The 13,613-nt window shown below is 50.0% G+C and overlaps 1 protein-coding gene across 1 annotated transcript in view; it reads right to left on the bottom strand.

Annotated features, from left to right (window-relative positions):
• Positions 1-13,613, bottom strand: part of sema5ba (sema domain, seven thrombospondin repeats (type 1 and type 1-like), transmembrane domain (TM) and short cytoplasmic domain, (semaphorin) 5Ba) — a 131,739-nt gene that overhangs the window by 48,812 nt on the left and 69,314 nt on the right. The window contains 3 exon segments of the mRNA XM_062534376.1: positions 5,037-5,250; positions 5,981-6,079; positions 7,398-7,460. Coding sequence (XP_062390360.1) covers positions 5,037-5,250; positions 5,981-6,079; positions 7,398-7,460 — 376 coding nt within the window.

The following is a 13,613-nucleotide window of genomic DNA, read 5'->3' as shown; positions in this document are numbered from 1 at the left end:
CACACACACACACACACACGCGCACACACACACACACACACACAGTCCCTTCTCAAATACACACACAAATACACAGACTCATGCACACAATCCTCTGCACACACAAGGGTAGCTTCTGACTTAAAATGAGAATTTAATTAATATTTAATCTACACTAGATGCAGTGCTCTGTCTCTCCTCTGCCTTTAAGCTTGTGGCTGACTGGGATTTTTGGGGGGGCTGCAGGGTAGACCATGAACCTGTGCTGAATATTTAGCAGCAGCTGCCGACAAATGTCAATATTTTTCCTAAAATATTAAAGACATGCTTAAACATAAACATAAACACTGAAATGTGTCTAGAAATCACTGACCTATGCATTTTAAAAAAATAAATCTGTTCGTTATCTCTTGAGAGAGGAATATTTTTGCTGATTTAAAAAAAAAAAAAAATCAGTGAATAAATACATGATTGCATGGAGAATGCATCGAGTATTGCACAATCGCTGAACCATGACATTACCTCTACCATGGCGAAGTAGTAAGTGACCATATGGATCTACAGTATGTGTTACTGTGTGATTCCCAGTGCTTGTCCATACTGTGTGATCTCCAGTCCTAGTCCTAATCCATATTGCGTGATTCCCAGTCCTAGTCCTAATCCATACTGCATGATTCCCAGTCCTAGTCCACACTGTGTGATTTCCCAGTCCCAGGCCAAGTCTGTACTGTGTGATCTCCAGTCCTAGTCCTAATCCATACTGCATGATTCCCAGTCCTAGTCCACACTGTGTGATTCCCAGTCCCAGGCCAAGTCTGTACTGTGTGATCTCCAGTCCTAGTCCTAATCCATACTGCATGATTCCCAGTCCTAGTCTATACTGCGTGATTCCCAGTCCTAGTCCATACTGTGTGATTCCCAGTCCTAGTCTGTACTGTGTGATTCCTAGTCGTAGTCCTAATCCATACTGTGTGATTCCCAGTCTCAGTCCTAATCCATACTGTGTGATTCCCAGTCCCAGTCCTAGTCCATACTGTGTGATTCCCAGTCCCAGTCCTAGTCTATCCTGTGTGTTAACAGCCCTCCTGACCCTCTGGACTCCTCAGGCCTCTGAAACCAGCCATGACCCAGGAAGCAGCAGCTATTCAGAGCTTAGTCCTCTCAACACCCCCCCATCTGTGGAAAGAGTCTATCTGTGTGCGTGTGTGTGTGTGTGTGTGTGTGTGTGTGTGTGCGTGTGCGTGTGTGTGTGTGTGTGTGTGTGTGTGTGTGTGTAAATGGGAGCTCTTGCTTGCTTGGCTGCCTGCATGAGTGCATGTGGCTGTGTGCTGCTCGGCTGCAAATGCCAGAGAACAAAGGGATCGATGGAGAATGAGAAAATGATGCGCTGGAGAGGAGGTAGGGGCTATTTCTAGGAGACACTTCTCGCTCCGCACACCACACACACACACACACACAGAGACACATACACAAAGACACATACACACAGACACAAAACACACACACACACACACACACACACACCACATAACACACACTTACAGTGGGCATCCAGTGTCTGGAGTGGCCACAACACATACACAAGATACACACACGCACACACACAACCACACACAACACACACAACCACACACACACCACACACACACACACTTGCAGTGGGCAGTGGGCATCCCGTGTGTGAAGTGGGCCATCCATATGCATGTATAGGCGCAGCAGGAGTGGACGAGGGCCCTGCTCTGTGTGCTAATCATGCTGATGCAGGGAGTCTAAAAACAATCTCTCTCTCAGTCCTGCACTTCCTTTCTCCTCTCCTTTCTTCTCTCTCTCCCTCTCTCTTTCTCTCTTCCTCCCTCTTTCTCGCACGGCGGTGGCCCGCCGCCGAGGCGGGGCTGTAGCCCGGGGTGGCGTGAAGCGTTGCCGTGGTAATTTCACCCTCTCCCTGCCGCGAGGAATAATTACACCGCTGGCTGCTCTGCGAGTCTATCTACTCCGCCTGCCTACTGCTCCCTACCACCCGCTCTCCTCTCCTCCTTCATCCCTCTCTTTATCTCTACCACCCGCTCTCCTCTCTTCCTCCATCTCTACCTCTCCTTCATCCCTCTCTTTATCTCTACCACCCGCTCTCTTCTCTTCCTTCATCTCTACCTCTCCTTCATCCTCTCTTTATCTCTACCACCCGCTCTCCTCTCTTCCTTCATCTCTACCTCTCCTTCATCCCTCTCTTTATCTCTACCACCCGCTCTCCTCTCTTCCTTCATCTCTACCTCTCCTTCATCCCTCTCTTTATCTCTACCACCCGCTCTCCTCTCTTCCTTCATCTCTACCTCTCCTTCATCCCTCTCTTTATCTCTACCACCCGCTCTCCTCTCTTCCTCCATCTCTACCTCTCCTTCATCACTCTCTTTATCTCTACCACCCGCTCTCCTCTCCTCCTTCATCTCTACCTCTCCTTCATCCCTCTCTTTATCTCTACCACCCGCTCTCCTCTCTTCCTTCATCTCTACCTCTCCTTCATCCCTCTCTTTATCTCTACCACCCGCTCTCCTCTCTTCCTTCATCTCTACCTCTCCTTCATCCCTCTCTTTATCTCTACCACCCGCTCTCCTCTCTTCCTTCATCTCTACCTCTCCTTCATCCCTCTCTTTATCTCTACCACCCGCTCTCCTCTCTTCCTCCATCTCTACCTCTCCTTCATCCCTCTCTTTATCTCTACCACCCGCTCTCCTCTCTTCCTTCATCCCTCTCTTTATCTCTACCACCCGCTCTCCTCTCTTCCTTCATCTCTACCTCTCCTTCTCTCTCCTCTTTCATCCCTCTCTTTATCTCTATCACCCGCTCTCCTCTCTCCCCTTCATCTCTACCTCTCCTTCATCCCTCTCCTCATCTCTACCTCTCCTTCTATCTCCTCCTTCATCCCTCTCTTCAGTTCTTCCTCTCCTTCTCTCTTCTCCTTCATCCCTCTTCATCTCTACCTCTTCCCCTTCATCCCTCTCTTTATCACTACCTCTCCATCATCCCTCTCTTTATCTCTACCTCTCCTCTCTCCTCCTTCATCCCTCTCTTCATCTCTACCTCCTCTTTCCCTCTCCCCCCCTCTCTCTCTTTTTTGTCTCTCTCCCTCTCTCCTCCCTGCACTAGCAGACTCGTTCACTTCTGAGAGTTGGAGGAGGAGAGGAGGAGAGGGGGAGGGGAGGTAGAGAGGGAGACTTGCACACCTCCATCCCTCGCATCGTGCCCTCCCCTTCCCTTGCTCGCCTTGACCTCACTTTATTTTCTTTTCCACCCCCCCATACTCTCTCACACACACACACACACACACACACACACACTGTATCCTCCTCACACTCCCTCTCTCCACTGTTCCTCCCCCTCTCCACTCCTCCCACGTCCCCTCTAACTCATTCCATTCCCTCTCTCTCTCTCTCTCTCTCCCTCCCTCTCCCTCTCTCCCCCTCTCAGATTGTGCTGGTGTCAGGATGTATTGCGGTGTGCTCGGAGGGCCAGAAGGGAGAAGGCTCCACATCAGCAGCCTGAAGATTAGGGACACTTCCATGCCTCTTTATAAAGGGAGAGGCGCCGCTGATTGAAGTTCATCCGTCGGCTTCTCCCTTCTCTCTCTCTCTCACTCTCTCGCTCTCTCCCTCTATCTCTCCTCTCGCTACCCCTCTCTCTCTCTCTCCCTCCCTCCCTCCCTCTCTCTCATCCCTGACACTTCTGAGGCCATCCACAGTATCTCCCAGCCCTGGCTGACACTCTTAGAATGCATAATGATTATGACATCGGGGATGAGCTCCGCAATGAATCAGAGTCTATATAGCTAGTGCGTGTGTGTGTGTGTGTGTGTGTGTGTGTGTATGTATGGGCATATGTGACATGGATATGTGTGTGTGTGTGTGTGTGGGGGGGGGGGGGGGGGGAGGGGCATGTGTGACATGGATGTGTGTGTGTGTGTGTGTGTGTATGGGCATGTGTGACGTGTGTGTGTGTGTGTGTGTGTGTGTGTGTGTGTGTGTCATGGCTGTGTATGCTCCCTTCCGAGTTGTAGGGATTGTGCAACTCTTGTGCTGAGTCCCCTTGTGTCTCCTCTGTGCTGCTCATCAGCATGTAGAGTAGAGTGCTCACTGCTCAAGTCTCCTGCTGCTGCTGCTGCTGCTGCTGCTGCTGAGGAGCACTGCCTTATCACCGGATTATCAGGGGTCTGTGTGATCCCTACACACACCTGAGCACTGCTTCACGATGCACTCCGCTCGCTCGCTCCCTCCCTCCCCCACACACACACAAACACACACACACACACACACAGATTACGAGCAAATCATAACAAGATACCCGTTCTTTTTTTCCATTCTAATTCCAAGTTTTCGGTCTGACGATTAGGACACGGCGGGTTTGTTTTCCTAGAAGAGCAGCTGCGTACGAGCAAAAGCTCTCACATGGAGATTATCTTCGTCGACATCACAGTGAATCACCTGGGTTTTATGGAGCTATATTCCGTGGTGCGTTAAGATTTGTCGGAGTGATGTGGAACCTCCAAAGAATATGGATGATGCCCGTGCTTTGTTTTTCTACAAACACCTGGTCTACTCACAAAGTAAAACAAAATAAATAAGTAAATAAATTCAAAAACAGAACCAAAACAGTAGGCTAGCATGGTGCTTTAACCTTCCATTTAGCCTGCTGCCAATCACAGTTTTTTCCCCCTTCATGCTCAGTGGGTGTCAGCAGGCTAGCCAGTGGATGGTTGGAGTGAGTGTTTGTGCTGACAAGGGGCACCAGGGTTTGACGGAGAAGTCGGTGTGTGTGTGTGTGTGTGTGTGTGTGTGTGTGTGTGTGTGTGTGTGTGTGTGTGTGTGTGTGTGTGTGTGTGTGTGTGTGTGTGTGAGAGAGAGAGAGAGAGAGAGAGAGAGAGAGAGAGAGTGCTTGTGAAGAGAGAGAGAGTGTGTGTGTGTGTGTGTGTGTGTGTGTGTGTGTGTGTGTGTGTGTGTGTGTGTGTGTGTGTGTGTGTGTGCGCGCGCGCACACGTGTGTGTGTGTGCGCGAGAGCTCCATGGTTACCGTTGAGCCACTTGGAGTTGTACTGCGCCGTCCTGAGGGGAGGCAGGCCGCCCAGGCTGCGGTAGATGACAGGGTCGCGGCCCGAGAAGTCGATGACCGTGGCGGCGTACAGCTCGCCGCTCTCGGTCACCACGGCCGTGGAGTTGTGCCGCGGGTCGTACGGGCAGCGAGCCACGCCGTTCACCTTCTCCAGCACGCTGCTCAGATTACCCACCTGAAGAGAGAGAGAGAGAGAGAGAGAAAGAGAGAAAGAGAGAGTGTAGGAGAGAGAGAGAGTGGAGGAAAGAGAGAGATAGAGAGATGGAGAGATAGGAAGATAAGAAACGCTGTTACTTCGGAGGGCAAGTGGTGGCTCAGAGGGGGTGTGAATGGAGTGCGAGTCCTTAAGAGGGGATCAAGATAAGAATCTGGCTGGTTCAATTCCCCTCTGGTCATTCACGTCCACTAACCCCGCCAGCCAAACACCATCACTGCCACCATCATCATGAATCAGCTCGGAGAGTTCAACTGAGGCACCCTCATAAAACCACCATAAAATAAATCCACACACACACACACACACATTCACACACACACACGCACACACTACTCTCTGTCATCATAAAGGCCAATTCATAGTTCAGGTGACAAGTGTCACTCGACAAAATATATTGTAAAAGAGACACAATTTGTGTCTGCTAGGGTGACATGCATCAAAAAATGTGACATTGTTGCAATGTTGCATGAATCGATATCAACCCAAAGTTCTACTGAAGTGTAAGTTCTACAGGGTGTGTCATTTTGGGGTGAAATGTAACAACAATATCAGAGTTATCATAGAAACTAGTTGATGCTCTTTTCGACAATTTGTCGCTGGCGCCAGACTATGAAAACCTACAGCTCTGTTAGCAACAGTCGTCTGAACTATAGATGGACCTTAGCCCATACACACAGTCTTCACCCACCTCGCGGATCATACAGAGCGGCTGGAAGGCGTTGGTTCCGCAGGTCATCACCTCCGTCTTGTTGATCAGAAGCACCCGGATGTAGTTCTGACACTCCACCTGCAGGGGGCAGTACATTTGTGAGGGTCTCTCCTAGAACACACACAGCCCTAACTAACACCCACCCACCAACTACCACCAGCAATTACAGTTCCACTCTCACCAAATAACACCACCAATTACTGCTGCCCACTCTCCCACTAACTCCAATTAAAGTCCTGGAGCTCAAAACCCAAGATCAATGATGGAGTCAAACTTAACCTAATGTTCACCTCTGTACGACCAGTGCCATGACTGTTTAAACTTTTGGTCTCAATGCTCGTCTCTGTGGTCAACACTGATTTGTCTATTCCCCCACAGACTTCTAGAATATCCAATATAGCTGAAGCCTTGGGAAACTAATATCACTGTTTGAGTCTACTTTGCACATACATGACAGAGTGATTAATAGGCTTGCCGTGGTTTCTATGTTTTGCTTTGTTTTGTTTTGTCTGCCAACTTTCGGCTTAATGAATAAGCAGTCCCCACAGTGGCGATCACGAAGGAACCTGCCTCCATTTTGTTTTGGCGGCTGTGTGAATTGCATTAGACGTAGTGAAGGATGGAGCCATTATTCCCCCTGTGCCTTTTCCCGTCAATATCAGCAAAACTGTCATACAAAGAAGATTTGATGTTTCACTTTAACTCTGAATGAAATTACAATATTTTAAAAATATCTTGTGTGGAGTGTCAAAGCCTTATAAAAGAGGCACAAGGTCTGACCCGTTTTCAGGCTTCATAGACAAGTGATTACAGTTTTTTTTACTCCGAAAACTTTCATTTTTCTTTCTCCTCCCTTCCTTCTCTATATCCCTCTCTCTTGCCCATCTCTCTCTCTTTTTCCCTCCCTCTCTCTCTCTCTCTCTCTCTCTCTGTCTACCTCATACTTTTTCCTACCGGTCTTTTGAGATAAAAATGACATGGTAATCAATTCCCCCAAAGAGAGCGAGACAACAGAATGATCATGGCACCGGTTATCAGTGCCAGCAGCCAACCTGCCTTCCCTTCGCATGCTAAAAAGGCAGGGAGTGTCTTTCCTTGACTCCCCATTCTTTTTATTCCACACTTTGTAATACCTCTCAGACGTTTCCTATCTACTGCCTTCATTATAGTCGTCCAAACTAATACTGTGCAACCTTAGCCGTTAGCTCCTAATGTGTAGTTTAAAGTCCTTTACCAGGAGCAGACACACAAGGCCGAATCAAGCAAATGTGAACAATTCAAATGTCCTACATTCCCCATAATTCACAGTCCCTCCAATAGTCTGTCAGAAGAGGCAAAGAATGATCTTTTTTTTTTATTAAGGGGGGATGGACGGACATGAGGGTCTCAAAGTTACCTCTGTCTTTCCTTTGCTCTGACAGGACCTCCTGGTGTCTTCGTCCGGGCTCCATTCTGTTGCCTGGGTAACCAAAAATAAACAACAACAACAACAACAAAAAAAGAGTGACTTGTTCGCCTCATTCACACACGGCCAACAGCTGCTTTTCAGGGGGAGGGTTTGTTCAGGGGGAAGGCTGTTACGCAACCGCTGCTACTGCAATACATCCACATGAAAGGGCCATTAGAATGCTACTGTCGTTTTCTTTAATTGCACAAAACAGGTTGATAGGTGGGCCAAAAAGCTCCACGCACACACACACACACACACACACACACACACACACATATAAACACAAACACATTCTCTCACTCTCACACTCTCTCTTTTTCTCTCACTCTCTCTCTCTCTTACACACACACACACACACACACACACACACACACACAGGGGAGCTAAGGTAATAGGAGAGACTGTGCAACCGGATGCCATTTTCATGCTAATGTCACCCCACCCCCCCACCCCCCCGTCGGCTGGCACAGAGTTACCCAGTCCTACCCTCTCTCTCTCACACACACACACAAGACACTCACCGCAAACCACAACTCCCCTCTTCACTACACCAATTATGGGGCTTTTGCGGCCGTTAACGGTGACACAGCAAGAGACCGGACCCTTCCAAACCACACACACACTCTCCCCCCCTCTCACACACACACACACACACACACACACACACACTCTCCCCCTCTCACACACACACACACTCTCCCCCTCTCACACACACACACACACACACTCTCCCCCTCTCACACACACACACACACACACACACACACACTCTCTCCCGCCCTCCCCACGCTCTCTGTTGGCAGAGGGAGGCGAGAGCGGCAGTGGCGAGGCCGCCCTCCTCCTTTGTGCCCGGGGGCCTGAGAGAGAGGGACGGCTATCTCATGGGTATCACTTTGCGTTTAGCTCTCCTCCACCACCAGCGCAAATAAGCAGAGCACTAGGGGTGCACGGGCCCACTGCTGAGAGAGAGGGAGAGAGAGAGAGAGTGAGAGAGAGAGAGAAAGAGAGAGAGGGAATGAGTGTGAGAGAGAGAGAGAGAGAATGAAAGTGAGAAAGAGAGAGAGAGCCAAGAAAGAAGGAAATAAATAAATAAAGAAGAAAGAGAGAAAGAGAGAGGGAGAGACAGAAAGGAGATAAAGAAAGAAAAAATGAAAGATAGAAAGACCGAAAGAAAAAAAAGACAAAAAGAGAGAGAGAGGACCTGAAGGATGACGTCATGCCACTTCTCATTTTCCCTCTTCTTCTCCTCCTCCTCTTTCTCCTCCTCTCCCCTCCTCCTCTCCTTTCCACCTCCACCTCTACCTCTCCCTCTCTCTCCATGCTGTGCCTTGTGAGCTGTGGGACGCTCTGCCGGTGAAATCCAAGCCCTGTCATCTTTTCTGGCCGCACGGTCAGAGAGGTCACCCTAGCGCGGGTCGTAGCGATCGCTTCGGAGAGAGCCAGGCGCTGAAGCAGCCTCTTTTTTTTTTGACCGAGGCTCAAGAAGACTAGTGCAACTGGAGCAGTGCGGGCACCATTTTGGCTCCGAGCACAATAGATCCAGTGCCATGCATTTTCTTTTCCCTCCAAAGTAAAGCCCGGTCCTTGGAGAGCCTTTGGATCGTGACCCGAATGCAAAGATCACTGGTCTGGAAGCAGATTAGAAGGCACTGGCTAGAAAAAAGGGGGGGGGAGAAAGGGGCTAATTGATTACAGAAATAAATCTACGCTTGGCTCGCGCTACAAAGTTAGTGGCCGCTAAACTGCGTAAGAGTGCGAGTGCGAGCGCACTCGATTCCATTTTCTGTCCGAGGAGCATTCAATTAACCTCCCTCGTGGAGCAGTGAGCGAGTAATAATGAAAGCCAATTAGGGGCCATAATGGAGCCATATTTGGGCGGGATTTTCATTTGCTCTCCAGTGAGCATTTCCAGCCAGAAGTCAGAACGAGAGGAGGAGAATTCCTGTGGAACGGACCACAGGCTCTCGGTGCTGGGTGTGTGTGTGTGTGTGTGTGTGTGTGTGTGTGTGTGTGTGTGTGTGTGAGAGCGAGAGAGAGCGGGAGCGAGAGAGTGAGAGAGAGAGAGAGAGGAGAGAGAGAGGAAAGAGGGAAGAGAGAGGGAGGGAGGGAGAGAGTGCATGTGTGTGTGAGAATGTGTGTGAGAGTGTGGTTTGAGGTGGGGGAGCTCTTCATACGACAATGGCTGCCAAGAGGCCCCTTAAAAAGGCTACCATGTTCCAAGACAGTCCCTCACTCAAGCTGGCACTGGAGTCGGTGGGCGGGGGGGGGGGGGGTTTAACGCATGTACACTTCCCACTCTTAGTCCCCTGTGAGGCTTAGTCACTTACATTGTGCTGTCTGAGACCTGCATTCGCGCCCCCCCCACACTTCCATGAGGCCCCCCTCCTTGCTTACACACTCACACACACAAAAACAACCGTGCTGTCAGAGGAGTGGCGGAGTGACGTAATTCCAAACAAAAACCAACTGACCAACCCCCCTCCCCTCCAAAACCCCAACTCTCCACACACACACACACACACACACACACACACACACACACACACCGCAAACCACTATTTACCGTCACTCTAAAGCTCCATTTATCTGCATGGTGGGGGGGCATCTGTGATGGATGCCTGTGCGGTGAGTCATAGCTTTGGGGAAGCATTATCGCCTTGTCTGCCGGGCAGCGCGGATCACGTCTATTTAACCCGCTGACCTCCTCCTCTACGGCAGCCTGTGTCTCTCCGGCGCTCTTGCCCTCCTCTTTCTCTCTCTTTGCCCCCCCCCTCTCTCCCTCTCTCTCTCTCTCTCGCTCCCTCTCTCTTTCTCACTGTACGTCTCTCACACACTCCATTCCCTCGCTCCATCTCCATGTTGATCTAAGACAAAGCCCGCGCCCTGGTCCCACTCTACGGATAAAAAACAAGCTCCTCACATAAGAGGTCCGTGGCCGACCGGGCTTGGCGTGTGAACGGCAGCAGAGGCGGGGTGTGAACGCGGGCTGTGTCAACTTAAAACGGCCGAGCCTTAAGCCGCTCATTGGTTGGCTTCACTTCGTCCCGACTTCCGTCAGAGAGCGACCGGACGCTCCCCGACGGACGCACCAAAGTGGCGGAATGATAAATCTCCTCTGACAGCCGTTTAGAGCTGCGGAAGGACGGGCTAATAGTCCAGCGATGGCTCAGAGCAGGCAAGGACAGATGCCCAATCTCCAACATGGAGAGAGAAAGAGAGAGAGAGAAAGAGAGAGAGAGAGAGAGAGAGAGAGAAAGAGAGAGAGAGAGAGGGAGATCGCAGGGGATAAGTCACCCGTTCAAAAAAAAGAAGAAAAAAAAGATAAGTCAAATGGGCGATCTTTTTTGTTGTTTAGGTACTCAGCATTCAGACTGGAAATGACAGATTACTCTGTCACGGTCCTTAATGCGGCGAAGAAAGGGAATATGGCATATGGGTCGTCATTTTTCCTCATATTAAAATAGGTTGACAAGTCGCTTGAGGGGAGAGGGGGGGGGGGTTCACAAAATGCCTAGACGGAAATGCCTTGAATGTAGATGAGATGAGTTTTATTTCCCCATCAATGATGGTGCATCATCCTCACAGACGCCTGGATAACGCCATGCCTCGCCTTTTGCGGAGATGCCATGATTTTATATTGCTCAATTAGTTGGCCTTGTGCTATTTGCACCAAAAACTGTGAGATGACATCTAATTTTTCAAACTATTTTCCCCCTCCGAAATTTTATCATTTGTAATAAAAGCTATGCAAAGCATTGGGTGTGGAAACAAAACAAAGAACTTCTAGAAGGGAAAAAATCTATTTTTTAAAGACTCATGAATTTTCATTGCGTGGCATAACAAACTAGCTGTGGCCCACACACACAAAAAATCTAATAAAATGATCCAGACAGAGAAACAATGGAGGAGTAAAGGAAGTTTGTTACTTCTATGAGCCCTTGGGGAGATGGAAATGGACATGGAAATGTGTGTGTGTAAGAGAGAGAGAGAGAGAGAGAGGGAGATAGAAAGAGAGACAGAGAGAGAGAAAGAGAGAGAGAGAGAGAGAGAGAGAGAGAGAGAGAGAGAGAGAGAGAGAAAGAGTGAGTAAGATTCGCACAGTTCTCTTGGCACAAGCCTCAGCACCAGAGCTTCTCCCCAATAAGGCTCTTGTCTCGGGCAGCCATTGACAAATATCAAGTGTGACAACTAATTACGATTCCGGAATGTTCTAAATGAGGTGTGAGTGTTGCCCGACAGCGAGGGCCACCCCCTGTCTTGTCCATCATGGTCACCTGGAAATGTTTTGTCTGTTGAAGTTTTAATAGAAAGCAGAGAGTGTTTCAGGCGCGGAATGTCAACAGGGCTGCGCCGATTCACAGTTTCTCCTCCGACCACGGGCACAACAATAAAAAAAACCCTCAACGCCTCCTCCCCACCCTTACGTCCAAATCCAATTCAAATCAGTCATCCGCGGTGACATTGGGGGGGGAAAGGGATTTCAATTTGCATACTCATGATTGTGCTCCAATGGCATGGCTGATAAAGGTTCATCAGCTCCGGCCCGCCCTCTCTCTCTCTTTCTCTCCCTCTCTCTCTCTCTCTTTCATTCTCTCCCTCTCTCTCTCTCTCACTCTCACTGAGGGAGGAAGGCCATCTATCTCCAGCAGGCTGCTGCTTCAAGGTCCCCGTGCTTCAATAGGCCTGCTGAAGACCCCGCCCTCTTTCGTCCTTTAACAGAGCTGCCTATTCAGGCGGCCTCCATTCACTGACGACCTGATAGATGTGACAAGACTCTCAATGGCCTCCGCCGCAGCGTGCCCCAGCACTGATCCCAACCCAAGAGGGCACCACATAGGTTTCTCTAGGCAGGCAGACTCTTCACGTATGCGCTCTCTCTCCCTCCCTCTCTCTCTCTCTCTCTCTCTCTCTCTCTCTCTCTCTCTCTCTCTCTCTCTCTCTCGAACGCCGAGCGACTGTTATCCTTCTTATCCTCCGGACTTTCCATTTCTCTCTCCTCCTCTTTCTCGTAAGGTTCCCTCTTCTCTCTACGCCACTCATCTCTCTCTCTCTCTCTCTCTCTCTCTCTCTCTCTCTCCCTCTCCCTTGCTTTTTAGCCCAAATCGCCACAACTCGTCCAACCTGCTCACTCAATCACTTCCTCTCTCCTGGACTCATTCTCTTTCTGACTGTAACACACACATATCTCCTCACAAACACCCGGGTCTTTTATTCCCAATCACACTCAGAAGAATAGAGCCAGTATAGTGTGAGGGTTTTAGGCACGCACAAGGCCTCTCCCGCTACACAACATGAGGGGAGGATCGGCTCGAACAAGGCAGAGTGTTGTGAAAGAACAGCCGAGAGCTTTATAAAGGACGGGAGGGCGGGAAAGAGAGGACAAGGGAGAGAGAGAGAGAGAGGGAAAGAGAGATGGAAAGAGAGAGAGAGAGAGAAAGAGATGGAGAGAAAGAGACAGATGGACAACCAGATGCAATAATGAAGAAAGGAAACAGTTTGACAGTGGTCCTGCCAGTGAGTGCTTACATTGGAAAAGAAAAATACAGCTGAGGGGAGTGTGTGTGTGTGTGTGTGTGTGTGTATGTGTGTGTGTGTGTGTGTGTGTGACAAACTACAGGTCATCCCACCAAAATGCCTTGGGCAACGTTCCCACAACATCACTTTAACTCAGTGGCAATGCTATCCCAAGGGGTCAAGAAGTCACCCCCTTCCTCCCCAACAAACCCCCAATCCCCCCCAAACCCCAGTGTGTTACTGGGGGCGGAAGTGAATGATGGGTTTAATTTAAAAAGCCTACGTGAGTGAGAGACCTAGTATGCTGCCGGCCACTCTCACGGGCAATTTCCCTCGATGGAGAAAAAAAAAAAAACCTGGACAAAAGGGGCTCGGGATGGAGACAGACCTGTTGGTGGAGTGCTAGCTTCGTGTCCGCGGAGTTTTTTTTTTTCCTTCGCCGTCCGTGGCCCCAAATGTCAGTCCTGTCGGCGGGGACCATTTCCGAAGACTAACGGCTCGGTGACTGCGCGGTGTCTCTGAACCGCGCGCGCTATCCGAGCCCCTCACCTTACCGGCCCCCCGCCCCCGCCGCTCCCCTCACACCTCCACCAGACCCATCCCAGCCTCCGCTCCCAGCATCTTCTCCCCCCGTGGGTGATGGCGCTG

This window comes from Sardina pilchardus, chromosome 4 (assembly GCF_963854185.1).
Source record: "Sardina pilchardus chromosome 4, fSarPil1.1, whole genome shotgun sequence".
Lineage (NCBI taxonomy): Eukaryota > Metazoa > Chordata > Actinopteri > Clupeiformes > Clupeidae > Sardina > Sardina pilchardus.
This window is presented reverse-complemented; position numbering and strand designations above follow the sequence as displayed.